Source organism: Dermacentor variabilis, chromosome 11 (assembly GCF_050947875.1).
Source record: "Dermacentor variabilis isolate Ectoservices chromosome 11, ASM5094787v1, whole genome shotgun sequence".
NCBI lineage: Eukaryota > Metazoa > Arthropoda > Arachnida > Ixodida > Ixodidae > Dermacentor > Dermacentor variabilis.
This window is the reverse complement of record NC_134578.1, coordinates 7,701,061-7,723,574: the sequence shown is the minus strand read 5'-3', so window position 1 is coordinate 7,723,574 and position 22,514 is coordinate 7,701,061. Positions and strand designations below refer to the sequence as shown.

Genomic DNA, 22,514 nt, shown 5'->3' with positions numbered 1-22,514 from the left:
CTTCGTATGCACTCCTATCAGCCCTCCCGCTAGTTTCACGTCACGAGCGACGTATGCGTTATCAGCCTGACCATAGCGTGATATAGTGGATCCAAAAGAATAATATAATATTTGGGGTTTTACGTGCCAAAACCACTTTCTGATTATGAGGCACGCCGTAGTGGAGGACTCCGGAAATTTCGACCACCTGGGGTTCTTTAACGTGCACCTAAATCTAAGTACACGGGTGTTTTCGCATTTCGCCCCCATCGAAATGCGGCCGCCGTGGGGATCCAAAAGAATTTGTTGGGCCAGTTGGTAACTCATCTTGGATTATTATGTTTGAACGATCGAAGAGTAACACGTGAGGCTCTAGAAGCATTTTTGATTCGAAAGAACGAGCAGCAGTGTGTCAGTGAACATGTCGTTCTTAGATTCAAGGCTGTGACCAGCATAAGAGAGCTTTAGATGAGGGGGACGCAAGTGCATGTTGTCACGTGGCCCCATGCGCTCAGGGGGCCCCAAACGCTTGCGTCCCCCTAATGTAAAACTCTCCGATGCTTGCTTCAATGACGTGGCGCTGGTTGTGGACGTATCTATGTGGACGTATCTATCTATGTGGACGTACCTGGGGAGAGGCTGCGGATTATATTGGACCAGCTGGTGTTCCGGAACGTGCCTACTTGCGCTCTTTTAATAGTCAAAGCGTGATATACCTTGACAGGAGATACGTTCCGAGCGCGGAGACCAAGAAGGGAAATGCACTTTAGATTTTGGGGACACACTAATTAAGCCGCGAAGGATTATTTCTTCTCCTTATTTTGGTCTTTCTTTTTGGAGCACGATGTCGCGGGTTCGAGTCCCGACCACAGCGCCCGTATTGCGATGGGGTCGGGACTCTCGTGCACTTAAATTTGGGTGCGCGTTAAAGAACCCCGGGTGGCCAAAATTGACCCGGAACCGTGCACGACAGCGCGTCTCTCATAGCCCCATCGTTGCTTTGAGACGTTAAACCAAATGAAGTATTTTCTCTTTTTTTCCGTCTTTTGTTGTTTTTGGGGTGATGTGCGCTCGTCGTAGACGCATGAGCGTGCGAGACCCCACCACTGTGATTGTCCCTCAACAACTACGTTTAGGGCTTGGGCTGGCGATGTGATAAACCCAAGATAGCAGCGCGAGACAAGATTAAGGAATGTGCACTCACGCGCACTAAAGCGAGCAGCTTGGACTGAAGGGCGGAGGAAGCGCCGGTTTCGAAGGGTAACTGCAAACCGACCGTTGGAAATATTTGTGCAGTATCTCAGTGCATATATATATATATATATATATATATATATATATATATATATACTACGATCTGTCGCATCGCGGGAAACGTCGCTGTAGTGGATACACACGCGTTGAGTAAGTACGCTCAGTGTCGTATGCATGCCGACAGGCGTTGTGGAATTCCTTAGGTCGCCAGCTCTTTGTAAACCGCGGCGAGTCCGTGGCCCGAGGAACAACCTCGGTAGGTCCCTTCTAATTATCGTTAATAAGTAAAATTAGGGGGGTTTAACGTCCCGAAACTGAATATTGGACCAGCTGGTGTTCTGGAACGTGCACCTACATAAATCCGGACGTTCTTGCATTCCGCCCCATTCGGAATGCGGCCGCCTCGGCATGCCGGGATTCGAGCCCGCGAGCTAGACAGCGGAATATATACCATGGCGGGTCAAATTATCGTCGCGTGACGTTGCTGCCATTGTCGTGTACGATGCTGTTATTGTTTTTTTAATAGTGTTGAATTCGTCTTCTATATAGTTATGTGTATGTGCATTCGCTAAGTGCATCTTGTTCACGTTCTCTTTTTGTGCCTATTTCTTCTTCGTTGCGCACCAAATTATAGAGAACATGTGCGCGGGCACACAGTTCGATTCAGTGACTGCCCGCGAGCCGCTGCCTTCAGCGAATGAGTGTTGGCGCGCACGAAAATGGTTTGTGGTTCGGGCGGATGAATGCACCCCGGTCAGTTTGCAACATCTGGAATGATCTGATATTGAAACGTTCTTTAATCTCACAGTATAGCATTTTTCCCATCTCTGCATTATCTTTTAAATTTACGCAATTGCCTGTACATGTAGCCCCTGTTTCCATAACTGTAGTTTACAGAAGCTTAATATAGTTCTTTTTATTATTATTTCTCAGTTACATTGTTCTAAACATGATATACTTGAGTTACTAGAAACTTCTCGATTTTCGAGCATTTTTTTTTTTCAAAAGACATTGACGACCTATAATAAAAGTATTCTTCCTATACAGTAGTTAAATTCTCGCTTTCTCCTTTCAATGCAACAATTATCGAAATCGAAGCAGCTGGTACCGAAGAAAACGATTTCTTTCCATTCACATGTAATTAGATATACATGAGCCCCTGTGGTAAATCTTCTCCTCTGAACACTGTCCACAGTGCGATCATTTGTACGTGCGTTATTGTCATGACCTCAATTTGCCATCAAAGTAAATTTGTCGCGATAAAAACTACTTACAGCGCGAAGGATAAGGACTGCGCTCTCGCAGTCCTTGTCCTCCGCGCTGTAAGTAGTTTTTATCATGAATTACCAACTAGCCCAAGCAACCACTCTATAAAGTTCACTTAAATTTGTCAGCTATGTTCATCGGGCGGTATATGTCATTTGACTCTATAGCACTCCGAGCGTCATTTCTCATCGCTAGGTTGCCGCTCGTTTAGTCCCGCCACTGCTCCAGCAGTCTGATGAAGAAGAATTTGCCTTTCTTTATCGTGGGTGGCAAATATGTGCTACACTTTTGATATACTATAGTAACGATGCCCACAACAACGTCTCACCTTCGTAGAGAACACTTCGCTGCTGAGCGACATACGTGCACCGTACGAAGACCGTCGGCAACTTGGCCTGCGAAGTATATGTGCAAGGTGCGATTACTTGTCCTACAAGGCGCCTTTCATATGAACTATCGGGGAACCTAATTGCGTAAGGTGGCAATCGTGAGTATTTGTGGGCGACGACAATGAGAAAGCAACATTTATTGGTCCCGTAATAGTATAATGGCCACAGGCCTGCCAAGTAGGCTCGGGCTTTGTGGCCTAGCACATGCACGTTCTTGATCACGTGATGCACCGGAATTGTGCCCCCTACCTTTCCTAACTTTCACGGGGGTAAAAAAGGGATGCATGGCATCTTGGATCTGTATAGTCCATGCGGAACGCTTGTTCGGTATTAATTGTAAGCGGCGCTCGCAAGCGGTAAACTGTCATGGTATAGTGAACGAGATAAAGGGACACTAGGCAGCTGAACGGCATCTGATTCTTCCTTTTTACCCGGGAAAAGGAGGAGGAGGAATAAACTTTTATTTTGGAAACAGTATCCCGGGGTAAGCCCCGGTTCTACTCTCGGTGGGAGATCTCCTCATTCCAGGAACCCTCTGGCCTTCGCTGCCTCCTTGGCCCTGGCGACGAGGCGTCGTTGTTGTTCCAGGTCCTCGGAGACGAGCTTGGCCTCCCACGTTTCTATGAGGTCTTCGCTTTCTTGTCTGGCGCTACAACAGTCTCTCAGTGAAGGCGATGCCTCTTTGTCTAGATGCCATGGACGTTCGATGATCAGGTGCGCTAAGGTGTCCGGTACGCCGCACATAGGGCAGTGGTATCCTTGTAGCGGCGGGAAAAGGAGCCGCACAAAACATAGCGCGTCGCAAACAAATAAAAGTGATGTTTAGGAATGCGATGCATCTGCCGCAAATATAACAATTAAAAGAAATCGAAAGTTACATATTTACTCATTAGAAACTAGTCGGGGAGGACACACAAAATACTGAAGGCTTTGTATGATTTACGAGGCCTTCACGCCAATTTTTACCCCTCGTCGATGGCGGAATACAAAATAGGCGTTTCCTTTTTTTTTTTTTAGTGTACTGTCGTATATACATGTACGTTTACGTGTGTATACGCCGATGTATGCATCCGTATATGCAGAATCGGCGAAGCTCGTTACGCAAGGCGCTCGATTTCTCTTTTCTTTTTTCGGCATTTCCACGGCGTGCTCGAAGAGCAGTCGTCCTTGCGTCGGCGTGCCCTCGATGCACGGAACGGTCTTCCTTTCCAGCCTCGTACCAGCCGGGCCTTAAAAAAAGGGCGGCGCCTTCTCCCCGCCGGTCGGGAGGGCCAATTGCACGCGTCATTAGCGCGGCTCACGGCGGCGGCACGCGCGATAAGGCGTCGTCGGCGGCCGTCATTCGGCGATGCAGCGTCGTCGCGTGGGCATCGTGGGCTTCGGCCAGCTGGGCCAGTTCCTGGCCGCCGAGGTGCAGCGCCGGCCGGAGTCGCTCGAGCTCGCCTTCGTGTGGAGCCGGGGCCGCGTGGTGCACGGGCTGCCCCCGCACCTGGTGCTCGAGGACCTGGCGCTGGCCGCTACCCGACACCCGGACCTGGTGGTCGAGGTGAGGGCCGCGCCGCGGCTTGTGTCTGCTGTAAGCACGTTTACTGCAGTTGGGAGTGCAAGGTGCAATATGATTGCAAATATGGGAACGTGACGCAGCGAAATCAACGGTCTGTAAAGGCAGTAAAGATCGGGAACCACCAGGTAAAAAGGTTCAGTGTTCTACAGTGCGGACAAAGAAACGTTTAAACGCTCCGGTGCGGTGATGAAAGGAGACATATTCGACTCGTGATAGTGCCTATAGTGGATGTGGATCTAGCGGCGTGTGATGTGTAGCTACGGAGTATAGATAAAGACTCGCCGTAATGCAAAAGATGGAAACACGGTGGCGCACTGTGATTAAAGGGGCACTAAAGATAAATACTTAATTAGTGTGTGCAGATAAAGTATTATTTCTAAGCTCTATTTTTGTTAATTTTCCTGTGATAGGTTCATTGATGAACCTATTACAGGTTCGGTATGATCGTACTAGAAAAATAAAGAGGTCCACAATTCCGTTTCTTTAATTTCGCGCTCAGAGACCAGCGCTGGTAGGTCAGTGTGACGTCATGAATTAACCTTCTTTTTAGATCTAGGACGTCGGGGTTCATTAAGTCTTGAAACTTGCTAAGTTCATCTTTCAGAATACAGCGTATATATACTCCACATTTAAGAGGAAGATTTAGCTCGGGTGCTCGTATCTAAATGCATGTAAAAGAGGGTTCGTTTTTCTTGGCAACCACTGCACCAAATTTGACCAGGTTTGTTGCATTTAAAAGAAAAACTTAAAATCTAGTGACTGTTGGTTTCGAATTCTTTATTTTCATTGTCATCTTTTTTGTCAAAATTGGCAAAAATCTGAAATTTTCTTAATACGAAACTATCAAGTTTACAACTCTGTAACTCAGCAAGGACAAATGATATCACAGTTCTGTATATTGCATCTGATAGTACATATAAAGCGGACAAAATTGATGTGTTACACATGAATCTAAAAAAATTCAGTATTATTGAATTACAGCTTTTGCAGGCCCCTTGTGCACAATGCAACAAATTCACCTATGATATAAATTGACATATCTAATTTGTCCGCTTTTAATGATCTAATGGATGCCGTTTACCAAACCGCGATGTCCTTTCTTGATGCAGAGCTATTAATTTGTGCACTTCGAGCTTCTATATTTTTTCGAACTTTCGAATTTCAAACAAAATTTAGGCCCTAAACCGAAATTCCGCTTCCAACTGTCACCAGAATTTAACTTTCCCTCTCAAATGCAACAAATTTCATTAAAATCGGTCCAGGGGTTATCTCAGAAAAACGTTTTTGCGTTTTGCATGTATTTGCATAGGCCGCATCGGACTTGGGCTCGAGCTAAAGCTTCCACTTAACAATAAAACATCAACTAGGCCTGGGCGGACACAAAAATAATTTCGAACCGAATCCCGAAACACGCATACCCAACCACTTCTCCACCATCGAAGTTGCGCATACCTTGTGTTTCATTCTTTACAAAGTTATTCCTCGGAATATTGAGAACGGCAGTCCACAAACAAATGTACTGGAACACACCGACAGCTCATGTCCTTTGCGTTAGCTCTTTTCAGACTGAAATATTAAAAGTGCGAAACAATAACAGGAGATCGACCCACGCAAGAGGCTGCGTTTCCACCTGAAAGCTCGCCTTCGTGCATAGCGTTCGCAGCCAGCGTTTCCCAGTAAATGTTTATGTTACATAAGCTGCAGCTGCCGGGAAACATGAAAAGCAGTAAGGGGTCTCAAAGGCGAAGCTTAAGCGTCCTCCAAATTTTGTCTATATTTTTCTGACTCATTAAGCCTGATCCTACGACAAGAGTGGCTTCTCTTTTTTCTTGGGGGGGAGGGGTAATGTAAAAATAGAATTAATGCACTTTTCACCCATAAGAGATTTATTGACGCGATATGTGACATACCGAAATGTATAAATTGCCAGAATCAAGATTGTGGGATAACACTGAACAAAGTTTGTAAAGACGCGCTGTTATCTACTAAGAAACATATGGAACAAAAATTATGAGATATACAAAATGTATTGCCATCTAATAGGCACTATCTCCGTAAAAATCAAATTTTTTCATTGAACACGTATTCCGCTACAAAACTAACTGCAAGCACTACAGTAGGACGTGCCGGGCTGCGGCCGCCGATGTACCGGGCTGGTTTGCGTCGTCGTCGCTCTCAGAGTCTAAGTCTGACGAGTAGGCAGCATCCTCCGACTCGCTGCTGCTCGATCTATCGATAAAATGACTTGCAGATTTAGCGGAATGGCGGAATCACGAGATCTGCGATCTTTCAAAGCGCGCGCGCCACTCCCGGAGGCGGCCATTTTTGCTTGCTGCTTTTTTTAGAGCGCAGCTCTTTGGCGTCCGTTCCTGGGTTTCGCGTCGTCGTCGTCGTCGTCGGCGTCGTCGTCGGCCTCGTAACCAGCTCCGCCCCCCTTTCATCCCCCCAGCGCTAGCAGCGACCGACTGATACCTCTGGATGCCGCTGACGCCGCTAGAGAGTCAAGATAACGTGACTGCATAGAACACCGTCGCCGCCATGCAGAAAGAGTATCAGTCAAAGGCATCAGTCAGTCGCTGCTATCTCTTCCCTCCTCCCTTTATCGTGTTGTCCGCTTGCTGCGCGCGCTTCTGCCCCCATCGTTTGCCGCTGGGTGTACACGCCGCCCCCCTCCGCTTCCGCTTACTGCTGGTTGCTCTCGACGGCGGCGATGAGCCTCCGCTTCGGCGGCGCGAACTGCAGGGTCTTCTCGGCGGCGGCGATGAGCTTCTGCTTCAGCCTCGCTTACTGCTGGTTGCTCTCGACGGCGGCAATGAGCCTCCGCTTCGGCGGCGCGAACGGCAGGGTCTTCTCGGCGGCGGCGCTTAGCCTCTGCTTCCCCCACGGCTGTGACAACCTCGCGAGGCACTTGTATAGATCTCGTCTTTGAGAATCAAGCATTGGTGTACCAAGTCGAACATATATCAGTCTATTTCTCCGACCACAAAGCTTCCTTCATGACTGTCAAGAACTGTTAGTGGAGTCTTTGTTAAAGGAATAAGTGTGAAAAATAAAAAAAAATTCTGTGATAGCGCATACATGTGTTGCTCGATTTCTTTGCCTCAATCTATCCAAAAGGTGAAACAGCTTATTTGCTGCGCTCAAATTTCGCATTAGGAAGTAACGTAATCGTCGGTAATTTTTTTTTTTTGGAGATCGCGAGACTTCGGAGCGCGATCAAAAATTATCGCCTTTCGTGAAAAAATCGACCTGCTTAGAAGACAAAAATATAGTTCTCCTCCTTCACGTCCGATGGCGAAGTGTGTCCATGAGCGACGCAGAAGGTCTCGAAAGAGGCGTTTCGAACATTCCATAGCGGGCGCCATTTCTGCTTTCTACTTTGCCGTTCGCGAAACTTGAAAGCGCGTTCAAAAATCACCGCCTTGCGGGAAAAAAGCAAACTCCTTAGAAAATAAAAATATAGTTCTCCTCCTTCACATCCGATAGCGCAGTGTGTCCGCGAGCGGCGCGGAAGGTCTCGGAAAGCGGCGTTTCAAAATATCGTCAGCGGGCTAACGATGTACAATGGGCGCGGTACGGAAAGAGTTAAGCCAATCACAGGGGCCGCAGCAACCCCGTGAGTCACTCAGAACTGATCGAAGACAGCGAATTCAAGAATATAACGCGGAACTTGAGCGTGCCCAGAACAGCGCCATCCGTTCATAGCGAGGCTGGCGTTTCTGACATTCCAGGAAGCGTACGTATTTACCAGTCCCAACCTTGGCGGTTAGACGTATACTCGTCGTTTCCTACGCAGGTGGCCCACCCTTCTCTGGTTCGCACTCATGGCGAGCAGCTTCTGCGCCACTGCGACCTGCTGGTCGGTTCGCCCACGGCGTTCGCCGAGCCGGACGTCGAGGCGCGACTGCGCGCGGCGGCTAGTCGCCACGCGCTGTTCGTGCCGTGCGGCGCGCTGTGGGGTCTGCACGACATCCGGGCGCTGGCGGACCGCGGCCAGCTGGCCGAACTGACGGTCACCATGACCAAGCACCCGTCGGCGCTGAGACTGGCCGACGCCGAGATGCGCGTCCGGTGCGACCGAGCGGCCCTCGGAGCGCAGGCCGTCACGCTCTACGACGGTGGGTGGTTTCGAGACCTTCGAGGGTGTACATACCATACTCGGCACAGCATTTCCGCGCGACGTCGGGAATTCAGACGTGGGTGCATGGCACAGTCGCACACGTACGCTTTCCGCTTTGTTCTTTGGTGGCGGGAGTTCGAGCGATGACTGCACATAATATGGCCTACAATGGGAAGAGCATGGCCGAAATGGTGAAATAAAGTGAGCACTCGCCATAATGCAAGAAATATTTAAAAAGACACAAATACTTTACGTTTCGGGGCCTGTATACATACGGGCTAAAACGTAGCGGTTTAGATTATTTATTATGGCGCTAGCAATTATATAGACACTCCGGGATAATTTTCGCCGTCGGCGTCGCCGTGAGATTCCGCATCAAGTCCAAGTGCAGTAATATCATGGCTCGCGCCGTGTGCTATGGGCGCGAGAGGAAGCCTACGAGGGTGATCCGACAAAGATATCGTGGGTGATGCACGCCCCGTGTTTGTCACGTTAAAGCCCGCGCAAGGTGGGATGGGCGGAGGTGAGCGCGCGGTACCGTGTATAGCCCCATTTTCACGGCGATACCGTGGCCGCTGCCATAATTGACCACGTGGTGACGCGTCCATTGCTTGTCTCAGCTGCCTCCGTTTACAATGGATGACGCCGGTACGGCTCTGCAAACCTCTGTTTCGGTGGATATCGTAGACGGTGACTAGATGACGACACGCGAAGCTTTGTCCACAGCTTCAGAAGGCATATAAGCGCTTTCGGAGCTGATTGCGTGTCCAAACGGTGCGAGCAGCGTATGCGGTGCTTGTACTAAAAGCGGGCTAAAAATGCATTCCAATCTATTCTAACTTTCCGCTTATGAATTGACTCGTTATCAGTGTGTTTAGCTCTTCGATCTTTATTTAGAAAATGCATTTAAGTAGCTGCATGCTTGCCACCGTTTCCGACTCAGTAAAGTTCTCCGAGCGGTCACTATCTGATTGTTTATTTTCTGCCTGATCGGTGCCGGGCGTGCTCAGTTGCGATACATTTGCTCTTGCATGCGCGCTTGACTTCTAACGTAGATGTTCCGTACTTTATAATAACTCGTAGCAAATACGCATTATCGCTAGTCACTCGTTCACTCTGTGGACCGTTACGAAACGTTCAGCTTCGAACACTAGTGTGCCGTCGGGGGAGTCGCCGTCACCCGTGGTTCTGCGCATTGATTTACCTGGGCGCCCGTTCACCTATTCTTGATACGATAGCGATGCAGTGGGCGTAAGTTTGCGTGTGAGTTGTGGATGCGTGTAGATAACGTGCGAGAGACTTACTATATGCCAAGAAGCGGCGCTACTCCCTTTGTCACAGTACAACGAGCGGTTCTCAGCCGTGCAGACGTTCCGGGGTTTGAAGTAATTTCCGTGGAGCCTAACTATACAACGCTGGCGAATGAGCGATTTTTTTCTTAATCCTCGAGGGAAGCCGTGCATCGCGAAGAGCCGCCAACACTCGTAGCAGCGGCCCGTGAACTTGGACACACCAATTCATTCCGTTCCTTAATATGCCAGTCATAATTTTTACAGCCAACTACTCCGCGCGCATTCTCTCCACCGTGCTACATCTTGCAGCAACAGTGGACCACAGTGCGTTAGCGAAAATCCAGTTGCATTTTCGACTGCTGATCGCACAGAAGCAGGGCGGATGAGGTAATGGTTTTGTGTTCGTGCGCTGTTCTGTGTCAGTGAGGTGTTCTGTGGTGTGGCGTGTAAAACCCCTTAAACTTGGTAAAGTAGTGACACTCTCCTCCTCCGCCTTCACTCCTCCTCGTTTCTCCTCTCTTTCACGCTCCCTCCTCGACCGTGGCGCCGCCTACACTGCTCGAGCATAGCAACGGCGCCAACATGCGCTCCTCGTCACTCTGTAGACACTTCTCGAGCAAAAATGGCGCTGATGCTCGGCGCGGGGGCCCACGTGATGCTATTAGGCCAATAGCGACGCGGCGTCGGCCTCGACCAGAGCGCGCGAGGAGGCGGCGGCATTCTTCAAAACGTGGCACTACTTTACGAAGTTTAAGGGGTTTTAGTGGCTTGCCGCCTTAAGCTCCATCTCGTTTCTTCAAAGCAAACCTCTTCTCGAAAAGAGGTCAACAGGGGGTAGCAGGCGAGTTCACACAGCCCGCTCCCTATCTTGGAGGTGATACGGGTGTAGAGATGCAGGGCGAGCCGAGATGGCTGGTGCCCACATGTGCGCCGTCTTTCTTCGAACGTGGTGGTAAAAATCGCGTAACCTCAAGTTTCGGAGGCTCGTGGAAGGGAAAAGCAGCAGAAGTGAGAGTTACTGTATATGCTGCCAAAGGTATAGCGTACACAGTGACTCTAGCAGAAGCGATCGCTCCCCTCTGTTTGCGATTTTCGTCACGCCAGCGTTGTGACAGCGAATGTTCGCGGACATCGAGTGAGACATGTTCAGGTCTTCTTAATAGTCTGCGCATGACATCATGCTTGCTAATTTAATTAGCAAGCGAATGTGTATTGCAATTATTATGGGCGATAAAACTACGAATCTTAGTTCATCTAGCTGCCTAATACCTTATACGTTATCAAATTCAATGTTTCGCCTTTCGGACGACTTTTTTTTTATATTTTTGGACGAGAGCTTGCTTTACTTTACCATGTATCTCCCGCGCCATACGGGTTTACGTCGAACTCTTACGGCCGACAGCAGCTGGGTTCAACATGGCTGACTTATGGTGTCAGTCACCAAGAAAAACGACGTACGATATCAGTACCTTACCTTACCTTACCTTACCTTCTGGCGTCAGTACCACATCAAGAGCCATGAAACCGTATATTTATTCAAAAGAACCTTACAGGCCCTATGGCAGGGCATAAAGTAAGGGGGGCATATTAAACAGTAAAGGTATAAAAAGTACAAATTTCCAACAGGAACAGTGTTATAAAAAGATTACCGTGTTACACAATATTGAAGGCACAGGGAATAAAAAGCAATATCTGAAGGCACACGAACACTTGTTACTGTTAACAGAGCAAAAGGAATACTGTTTATGAAAATAATATACAACATTTCAAAAATGCGCGATCAAATGCGCGTATAGGCGGATATATTTTTTTACACTGCATATAAGACCAGGTTGTCACAGCTATAGTGTTTTCGCCTCGTGTTATGGTAATTACTACATTTCTTGCTCTGTTTGAGCCTTCAGCTGCCAACGAGGGGCCTAGCTGTCGCCCTGTGTATGACGAGGCGAGGCGGAAAAGTGACAAAGCGTGAAGATGATGCCATACGTCTCTGTGAGCAAACGGAATGTATCTGACAAGTCCCAATTCAGTCACCAACTTCGTGTTACGTGTAGTTACGTTGTATGTGTCGCTCGGCATCTGCATAATTAACTTTGCAGTCTTAGTGGCGTTAAGAATAATAAATAGGTTGTAGGGTTTTACGTGCGAAAGCTGACTGCCCGTACGGGCGGGCACCACGCCCAAATGGACAGAGCCCGAGCCATTTTACTTATCACTGAGGCCTAATGGCCGATTTGGTATAAACACAGATTGGAATAGATTTACGTTCGTTATATCGGCCTTGATCCGGCAACCTCTTGCTTAGCAGGGCAACGTCATAGCCACTGAGCCACCACGTACGGCGGGTCCGATAAGAACAATAGCTGGCGTAGCCGATCTCCTTTTATGAGTAAGAAAACTCGTAAACGCTGCTTGCGCCGTCTCGCGATTGTTCGCACGGAACCGCATATTATGTGCTCTTGAGAACATATCTTCTTCTCATAACATTTCAACTAGAACGGAAGGACACTGTCTAAAAGTATGACGTCATCCTCCAATATCGCGCGCCGCCTGATTTTGGAGGCCAATTGGCCACAGGAAACCGGTGCAAATATTTCGAGGTGGCATTGATAGCCACTTGTCTTGCATCTGTGCTTCCTTTGTGACTTTACAGTTTGCAGTAAATGGATTTGCTCGGTAACCTGCCTAATCCCACTTCATGTTATATCGTACTAGGTCGTTAATTTCTGGTTCCGCCGCTTGCTGAGCGATCCTTATCCTTCCCACATTTCTTTGTAATCTTGGCAAGTTGCATCTTCACCAACGAAGCATACCGGTGGTACGCACTCTCGGCGCTTTTCTCCAGTGGGAGGGCTCTTTCTCTGCCCCTTGTACAGGGCCCGTGCGCTGCCTCTGTCCAATGGCGCCCAACAACGTGAACAGCATGGCGGCCGCGGCGCTCGCGGCGCACACACTGGGCTTCGACGGCGTCCGGGGCCGGCTGGTGGCCGACCCGGGCATGGCCGACTACCACAGCCTCGAGCTGGACGTGGTGGGACCCAGTGAACCGGACGGGCGGGCCTTCCGCGTCCGCACGCTGCGCATGAACCCCGCTGACCGGGGCGCAGTCACGGCGAGCGCCACCTATGGCGCCTTCCTGGGAAGCATGCTCGGTACGACGAATATGAAACGACGTGGACGACCTCTTTGCTCTTTTCGCAGGGTCCCGCTGTTAGTTTGTGGTTCACCTCAGAGGGTCCCCTCACCAGGCTCCGTCGGAGTTTCTGTTAACACGCATGGAAGCTTCGTAGCGCTGCCCAGGGGGCGCTGTAGCTACCGCAGAAATTTTCTCAAAGGGTTTAGTAATAGTGTACATGTCATCAAATTAAATTTAGCGAAGCGATGCCGTAAGTTACCTTTTTTCCCGCATGCAGCGACGGCTCAGCGCACGCAGGTGGAACTCCTCGCCCGTCTCCTCCAGGGCCGGGGAGAGAGAGAGAGATAGGAAAATAGAGAGAGACAGAGAGAGAGAGAGAGAGAGAGAGAGTCAACTTTTATTGACGCCAGCAATCACGGGGGCGGACCTAGCCTTCCTCCGCCTAGCGGACGGCCGAGAGCCCCTGGGTCTCGGCGGCTGCCTCGGCTGCTGGACAGCCCAGACCTGGTCTCTCTGGTCCGAGCTGAGCAGCAGGGTTTCCCCACTGTTAGCCGGTTTTTAATTTTGCGGCCCTAGAAAGGAGCCATCTTCGAGCATGTCATAGCATATGTGGCAGATCCGCCCTGCCCATGCATAATTCACATTGATCATTGTGCTGCCCTGGATAGAACACGCTGCAGGCTACCGGGTTAGGATACATCTTTCTCTGGGGAGGCAGGCGGCATTCTGGCACAAAGAAATTGGGCGGTTGGGGGGGGGAGGTCACGTGCTTGGTGTGCCCCCCGCCCCTGGCTACGCCCCTGATCTCCTCCTCATAAAGTGATGTGATATTGTGCTGTATTTCAGCTGCTCTCATTGTCGAAAAAGGGGGTGAAGGACCCCTCAAACACAACGCCGTCATTCGAACAGATTTTCCCACCACTTCTTTTTACACTGTACTGTGATGAAGCAAATAAAGCACTCAATCGGCATTGGAGCCGAGGGCCCACGTGACGTTTACGTCACTATCTCCACCTTCCTTCCTCCGGCCAAATTCGATTATTAAGTCAGCACGTGGGAGATACTTCAGCGTATAGGCACCGTGGGTCAATCAGCTCTGAGCTTCAACAGAAATTCGGGCTTCTTGGTCTTGCATAATAGGTAAATCACAGTTCATTAGACAAGGGATGATCGCGCCGACTTCTAATAGTGGGAAGTCATAACGCTGTGTGCGTCTCGTTTCTGCGGTCGTCCCTTGCCTATATAATGCGCTCTGATTTAGCTGTTTTGCGCACATTAAAATATCGACGTTTTTCAGAAATATTGAAACAGTAAGAGTGGTATCACTAAAGATCGCAGTGTCGTCTACTTTGAGAAAAAGCAAAGTAACGTTTTCACGTAATAACAGTCTTTCTCTCTCTTTATCACAGAGGCCGCCAAGGGTCGCGGACCAGGAGTTCACTTCTGCTGAAGCCTAATGTAAAAAAAATGAAATATTGTTGTCGCCGCTTTGGCAGCGCATGTTATGCTTGTCTTTTATGTTACTATTATTTCTTTCTGTGTAAATTTGTGCTTACACGGAACCATGGATAGTCATTTTCTTTCCTCTCGCTGTTCTTTTCTTTTCGTTCTTTCTTTCTGTCGAATAGTAAAGAAAACAAAGGCGAAAATTGTGATGCTTAGTTATGTGTGGCAAAGTACAGAACATTTACCCCCTCAAGTACAACAAACTTTAGGAGCATAAACTTTGAACATCTTTAACTGAGAACCTTATGCGCATCATCGGTATACTTTGTAATGGTGCATAGATGACTTCTTCAATTCAACAGGCCGCAACCATTAATGCACGGAAATTGATACAAAATAGCCGGTATATGCGACGTACCTGGCTGTGTATCCGGCATATAGGTAAAGCGTACTCACTCATGACTACGCTCTCTCAGATTCACTCATTTCAAAAGCGTGATTTCGAACACGAGTGAGTGACGAGAGGTGTGGGTATGCGTGAGTGTAAGCGTGAATGAGTACGTATCGGTGAGAGTGCGAACGTGAATGAGTAGCTGTCTGCGCAGTAACGGTGTTAAAGCGAAAGCTTTACTGGCCGCGAACTTGCAATTTCGTTGTGGTGGTGCTCCGAGGAGGCGCATGACGTCACAACGCGCGCCTCGCCGCGAATATTTCTCTCTCTCGCTCCCTAGTCGCTACTGCGCATGCACCACTAGTAGCACCGAGCAACAGGTGTTCCGCCGCAGAGCAGCGCAGCGCCTCACCGCATCCGCCGTTTTGTATGACGTCATACCGCGTTCCTCGTCATTGCGCTCGCCTCCGCTCGCTTCGCCAGCTGCGTCGCATGCCTAATAACATGTCGGAGGATTGAAAAGGAGAGCTCGCATGCGCCGCAACCACAGTTAAGTGTGGACGGCGACAATTCTGATAAGCAGCAGGAGGCCCGGAATCGACATCGGAACGAGATGAAGAGGAAACGAATTGCCCAGGAAACAGACGAACAGCGCGCCGAACGACTGGCTAAACGCCGCAACATAGCTAGACAACCAGACTAACCTCGACTTACAATCAAGATTAACCAGCGCTAACCATGCTACGTAGCTTTCGCTACGTGTATCCTGGCATAGCCGAGCTAAGCCACTGCCAGTTTTTTAAAGGGGCACTATAAAGATGAATATCAGATTAAAGTGTGCTAGTAAATTTCATGGGACATGCAGGCAGAGAGACAGTTGGAGGCGCCGTTTCGAAATTCCCCTGCCACCTCCACATGACGCCATGGGTTTTGACAGTATATGCTCCGGTCTGGTTACTCGTTTACCGATGGTACTATAAGAACAATTACATTGAATTCTAAACAAACAAACAAAAATGAACTTAGCGAGTTTTAAGAACTTCTATCATACTAAACCTGACTAAATGTGAGAATAGTCACTAAAATCTTTGTCACTAAGGCACGGGTGCGCAGCTGTTGCGGCACTAAATTTGAGAAAGCATGGACTTCGTTCTCTAGCTCCGCTAGGAGTCGGCGTTCTTTCCAGCAAAAGAACGGAAATAGAGATTGAAAGAAATTAATATTTGCAACACAAAATTGATTTAGCCTTATAGTATTGCTCTTAAGTTTGTTCTCTCTGTAAACGCGGTGCCGAGACCCTAACACGGTTTTCTAGATTCTGCGAATTACAAAACCGCAGTCATTCCCAGCTGTCGTTTTTTTTTAATCTTACCAGCACAACATCAGACGGGACACAGGGCGAAGACATGACACCAAAAACGCTGGACTGCATGTGTAAGTTTTTCTTTGCGATATACCAACAGAAGCGGCGCTAAGACACTTATCGCTTTTTTATGCTAAATGCCCGAATACCAATCTACGGGGTTGTGATTTAAACTGACGTAGTACACGGGTTTTATAAAGAAAGCTGGCTGCACTGGCAGCAGAAGGAGCAGCGATCTCGTAAGTGTCCTATTGAGTGAGGGGCGTTGCTGTCACGAGGTCAAAGAATGACAGCTGTTTCAGTCGAAATGTTCCCTTCTGTCGTTACAAACGAACGTCGAGCACTCTATGCAAATGTGGCGTTCCATTTCATATTGGCGCACCGTATGGCGTATGCAGCTTCGTTATTGGTGTGGGGCCATTACTGAAAGCGTTTGGCCTTCAGTTGAATTCATCAATCTTATCACATATGGAAAACCAGACTGAAATGATAAAATTCCAGCAGTTTGAAAATGAAAATTGTGTAGCAGCTATACAGTGTTTATTTATGTATGAGTTTGCAGAAAATGTTCTACTCGTTTACCTTTATGCACCATAGTACAGTAAATAACGGTATAAGTATTTTTATTACGTGCACGCTTGGCTATTCCACAAATGAAGACAGTAACGTAGTATCAATATGCATGCTCACAAATTTTGGGAATAACTGTAGCTTCGAGACGTGTTTCTTTCCTGAGCTTGCGAATAAATACGCCTGTGTTATTTCTTCGAAAAGCCTCGTTAGACACGAGTTCGAACATCCCAAAACTGGTGCTATAGTTTCAGGAGTCTTCCTAAGTTAGCGTCACTTAATTCGGCACTCAACGACTTCGATGTCGAAATCTCGAGATGTACTTTAAAGGAATCAAGTTGATGGTAACATATTGGATGATTACGTATGAATATGTTTGGGATTACTAAGTGGTATAACGCTGAGGCCATCGTTATTCACTTTTGTGTGTTCACCTTTTATATGTCATGTGTCCCACATAATTACTCGTGTCAAGGTTTAAAATATGCAAGTGCCACGTAGCTGGACAGAACCGTAAACGCAGCTTGCATTACCCATTTTGTTTCTGCATTGCTTGGAAAAACTTTTCTCCTTAATTTGTGCACCTCTGATGATCTGCGATAGTTTGTTTAGCTGACGAAGGACAGTAACCCGACTTTAACAGTCAGTTGTTGCAAAATATTTGATTAGCTTCGATATCTATTATCGATTCGATTAGCTTACCCGCGCCCTTCTTCTTCTTGCCGCAAGTGGGGAACGATCCCACGTCTTCGCATTACGCGTGCGATGCTCGCGTCATTGCCATTAATATGGCAATGACGCGAGCATTAATATATATATATATTTATATATATATATATATATATATATATATATATATATATATATATATATATATATATATATATATAGTAAGTGTGTGTTGTCGCAAAATATTCGATTAGCTTACCCGCGCCCTCCGGCTGTGGTTTCAGGTCACTCGGGGACGCGGGAAAGGAAACCAGACGCTTCTCAATAGAACATACGCGTTCGTGGGGCTTCTGCTGCTTAGTTATGTATATATACAATAATATATAGTTAAACAGTTTATTGTGACCGTATAATTTCCCTCTACATGGTTCCCACCTGGACTTCGTGCGCGTGGAAGGCTATAAGGTCTGCAGAGACGAGCAGTGCAATTGGTTGCAAAAATGATGCAGCCAAACGCATCGTCACGCTCCACTCAAACGGCCCTGCAACGGAGCATGGGAATTTCTTCATTGCTTTGTATGTGTCCCTCCGCCTGAGAAAGACAGCGCTCGCAGTCCGCCCGTGTTCCCGGACAGGTCCAGGTGAGCTGGAGGACATCCACCTCGTCCGCCGGAGCCGAGAAATTTGGGCAAGCTTGAGGGTTTCGATCACCCTCTCCAGAATGCAAGGGCCGTCCGGATGCGCCGGATGCAGCCCGTCAGGATGCGCTGCAGCATCCTGCCGAACTGAAGTATAGTTCAGTTCATGCTAAGATGCATTTGGAGGAATGTCTTGTACGTACCCAACCAAATTTGTGAAACATCAAAGTATATTATTATCTTTTATTTATCCTAAGGGAAAGAGAGAGAAGGAAAGCAAAGGCTGGGAGATCAACTAAACGACCGTCTGGTATGCTACCCTATAGTCGAGGTGTAAGGGAGAAGGAAATAGAAAGGTGGAGGGAGCTAGTGAACACTGCGTGCACGCGGGAGGATGCTGCTGTCCCTTAGTGACTTGGCGCAACCTACTCTGGGGGATCGGCCTTGAATCTGGCGGCGCAAGGGTTAAAATAATAATAGCAATAATTTTGAGGAATATGATCTGGAAAAGCAACACCACAGGAAGAGGAATGCACTGCCCGATTCTTAGTCAGTTCTCCCCTTTGGTGGTTATGCGCCACAACCTTTGGAGTCATATAGCGAGCATCATCATCACGTTCGGCATGTGCTGCCATACAAATTATGAGCCATGTTTTGAGGCAACAACAGCAATGAACTATACGAAGGGGCAAAGCTACAACAACAGATGGTGTGATCGAGAAGAAGAAGTGTCGGGCATGCGGCATGCCTGGCTGGCCGCCGCCGCCGTGTGGCTTGCCGCGGCGCTGCCGGACCAGGAGGACGACAGGGCGCTGCAGCCAGGCGTCCCCTGCGACGAGTGGGACGCGTCCACGGGCACCTGCTTCTTTCGGCGACAGGTACGTAGTACCGCGCCGCACGTGGGCAATGCATGCTACGCGTCTATCGCCTTGCGGACTCGCCACCAGTACCCGCCAACGTAATATACTCGCCAACTTCCTCCCGTGCAGCGGAAGTTAGCTAGGGGTTGTGTCGGGCATTTAGATTAGAGAACCAGAAGAAATCCTCCTCCATTTCCCGCCATTGATGGCCCTCCGGTGCGTGACGCTGACTGTATGGAAGTGTCGAGGTTTAGTAGTAACGCTTTTGGAAGAGAGACGCAAATTGACACGCAAGCACACACGGATGAAGTATTTTTGCTGTCCCATGCTCCGATGCTGTGCATGATGGTTCCGGTTAAAGTTCCGTTTAACTGGACCTTACAAAAAGATCAAACTTCGTTTTACCGAAGTTTGAGAACATTGAGCATACGCGCGGCCAACCAAAGTTGATAACGTTGTTCCATTTATCCGGAATTTCCGTTTAGATCGAGTTTTGGTTTATCCGGATTCCACCGTATATAGACTAGATGAGCGCCTATTTTTCACTAACTAGAGCCCAACAAGGCGTGTAATCCTTCAACTAGTACAGCACACAATGTGCAAGCCATTCTCTGCAACATGCAGCCGGTTCTCGTTACCGATTGACAGCAGTACGAGCCTTTGCCACACTGCACGAAATGGATGACACGCACAGCTGCAGTTAACCCGTCTACTTTCAAGCCCGGGCTGCCCTCGTGCAAATAGTTTGAACCGAGAGAGTTGAAATTTATACACGTATACATATATACACGTATACACGTATACATATTATACACGTATACAGAACGGAGGCTTAGCGTAACTGCAAAGCAGACAACCATTTTTGTGAATATCGCCGTTCGAAAATGATGGTGCGCTACATCCACAAAAAGAAGAAAACAAAGGCGCTGTAAATGGTGGTGCCTTGCAAGATCCTGAATGGCGCAATATGACAAGTAGACAGCAAAAAATTGGCAGTGCATCCATCCTTTGGAGATGATTGGCGACGTTAATGCGGTGTGCATTATTTCTTACTATGGGGGTGAACATTAATTGAAGAGCCGCATATACCATGTGACACATATACCATGTACCACATATACCATATATCATGAGAAGGCAACAAACAAAAACGCCAAGGACAACATATGGAAAATTACTTGTACTTGCTAATTGAATTAAAGAAATGATAAATTAACGTCAATGAAAGTGGATGAAAAAACTTGCCGCAAGTGGGGAACGATCCCACGTCTTCGCATTACGCGTGCGATGCTCGCGTCATTGCCATTAATATGGCAATGACGCGAGCATTAATATATATATATATATATATATATATATATATATATATATATATATATATATAGTAAGTGTGTGTTGTCGCAAAGCGTCCAAAGAATCATGTCGATCTCGCGAGCTGCAGGTTCCAGGACGAAATGCAGGACTATACTCCCAGGCAACTTTCTGAGGCTATGAAGGGACAGCTAAGGACGCAAAGCGCGCACAAGTGAGAGTGCTTCTGAAAAGAGTTCGCGTTTTAATCCACGTTAGTTTAGGCTGGGGAAGAGGTAACATGAACACCTTATTAGCAACTGTTAAATAAGACAGAACACACCACTGTGTGCACAGGTTTACTTATTTTGCGGCTTTTCCCTTCCGCGTCTGGGCAAACGCGAAACCATCACTCATGGAAATCGCGTCGATTCAGCATCTGTTCCGAGCAACCAAAAGCACGGTCGAACGCTGCCGGACTACTTGGCGCAGTAACACATGTGCAGCAGCCACGCGCCCATAGCTTCCCTTCATAGCCACAGAAAGTTGTCCGCGAGTATATATATATATATATATATATATATATATATATATATATATATATATATATATATATATATATAATCATTTCACAACAATCCGAACAATACTGCCACCTCTATATGGACAGTCCGAGCTAGAGCAATAATGAGGACGTGGAGGAGTCGGAGGAGAAGGAAGGGAGATTGATTGACAGAGAAGATGAAAGGCCTGTTGGGGGCCTGCCACCGTACCTCCATACTTTGCAGCCTGCCGCTGACAACTGGACCTCGGTCAACAGAGTGAGGAATGAGGAAGAGGGACGGAAATATGACAGAAATATGGGCCCTTCATTCATGACGAGTCTAATTAAGGGATCTTAGACGTGACTGTGCAGCTGGCTGCCATCGTCACCGTGGCCGCAGGTGGGCGACACGGTGACATTGTGGCTGCGCAGTGCTGGTACCGGCGTGGGTCGTGTCACGTGGCGACGGAGGTACCGCGCGCTGGACGGGTCGTCGTTCCACGGCGGCGGAGACGCTGTGGTTGAGCTGCGACCGGACACGGCCCCGTGGAACGTAGCCATCGGCGCCGGTGAGCTGCGCATTTCGCCCATCACCGACTCGGACCTGGAACCCAACAGCTGGGAGGCCATGGCGGGACCCCTGGGCAACCTCAGCTTCCGCCTCGAGCTACTGCCCGTAGACTTGGGGCCCGTGTTTCGCGGCGACCAGCTCACCATCAACCTCGAGCACTACCTCACGCTGCCGCTCGAGTCACTGCACTTCCGCTGGGACTGGGATTACCAGCCACTAGCCACCAACATGCGGGTACGCTCGTGCACGGAGGATTCCACGTGCTGTACGGCTAATCATGTGCGTCATTTGATCCTCACGAAAATCTTTGACGTTAAGAAAGAAACACAACAAAAGAACATCTAGCAGACGATTGCGAATAAGCACACAGAACAAACACGTAGCTATCTTTGAAGAAGGGCGCAAATTAACACATTTACAGACGAAGCAGACGGGAACGGCCGACAGGACTAACTCTGTGTTTTAATCTTGCCCCTCTTGATAGCTATGCATAAGCCCAATATGAAGTACTGTCGATCACGTGTTTCTTGTCGGCTGCTGCTTTTTTGCAGCTGCCGTAGTTTCTATGCTCACGATGATGGTTATGGGTCTTGGACCAAATGCTTGGACCCGCCATCTTGATAATGCACCGGCTCACATATAGTTCATGATTATTTATTTCGCTGGGGTGCAGGAGGGCACTACGTCACTTGGCACTCCATAATAGTTGAGAGGGGTGGGAGTGCACGACAATATGTTGAGGTTCGGTGGCCCCCCATTGCCCCCTTTTATAGCCGCCCCTGATCTGCTCGCAGGTGAGCCGGTCAGGCCGCTCGCTGCGCATCACGGGCCTGCGGCGAAGCCAGGGCGGCCTGCTCGCGTGCTCCGTGTACTCGTCAACGGGCCTTTTAGTGGCACGGCGCCGCTTCAGGCTGCGCGAACCCATCGAGGAGCCCTTGCCCGAACTGCAGAGCCCGTTCCAGTTGCTACAAACCGGCGGTAGAGTCAAGCGCGGCGTAGTCGAATCAGACACCACCGACAGCCAGCTGCTGGCGCCCTGCACAAGACACACGCAGTGTGGACTGCACGCCTCGTGTCGTACGCGCTACTGCGTATGCGGCGCCGGATACGTTGGCAATGGGCTCTTCTGTTGGGAGTCTGCAGCTGCTGCAGCAGCAGGCGGCGGCTAGGTC

At 48.6% G+C, this 22,514-nt stretch overlaps 2 protein-coding genes across 7 annotated transcripts; both read left to right on the top strand.

The window, feature by feature from the left end:
• The first annotated feature begins 1,056 nt into the window (after positions 1–1,056).
• LOC142564257 (aspartate dehydrogenase domain-containing protein-like) lies at positions 1,057–17,497 on the top strand. Of its 5 annotated transcripts, XM_075675186.1 has the most exons (6): positions 1,301–1,383; positions 4,101–4,434; positions 8,249–8,597; positions 12,741–13,016; positions 14,410–14,458; positions 16,213–17,497. In XM_075675186.1, the coding sequence occupies exons 2-5, from the start codon at positions 4,237–4,239 to the stop codon at positions 14,448–14,450; spliced, it is 864 nt and encodes a 287-aa protein (XP_075531301.1). In that variant the 5' UTR covers positions 1,301–1,383; positions 4,101–4,236; the 3' UTR covers positions 14,451–14,458; positions 16,213–17,497. The 5 variants fall into 5 exon arrangements, with proteins under 5 accessions (XP_075531299.1, XP_075531300.1, XP_075531301.1 ...); XM_075675184.1 differs by lacking the exons at positions 1,301–1,383; positions 16,213–17,497 and adding an exon at positions 1,057–1,239 and having other exon boundaries at positions 14,410–14,505; XM_075675185.1 differs by lacking the exons at positions 1,301–1,383; positions 16,213–17,497 and adding an exon at positions 1,057–1,239 and having other exon boundaries at positions 4,050–4,434; positions 14,410–14,505.
• Positions 17,498–17,736: 239 nt separating this feature from the next.
• Positions 17,737–22,511, top strand: LOC142564253 (uncharacterized). Of its 2 annotated transcripts, none has more exons than XM_075675176.1 (3): positions 17,737–18,955; positions 21,204–21,621; positions 22,137–22,511. In XM_075675176.1, the coding sequence occupies exons 1-3, from the start codon at positions 18,822–18,824 to the stop codon at positions 22,509–22,511; spliced, it is 927 nt and encodes a 308-aa protein (XP_075531291.1). In that variant the 5' UTR covers positions 17,737–18,821. The 2 variants fall into 2 exon arrangements, with proteins under 2 accessions (XP_075531291.1, XP_075531290.1); XM_075675175.1 differs by having other exon boundaries at positions 21,172–21,576.
• Positions 22,512–22,514: the final 3 nt, after the last annotated feature.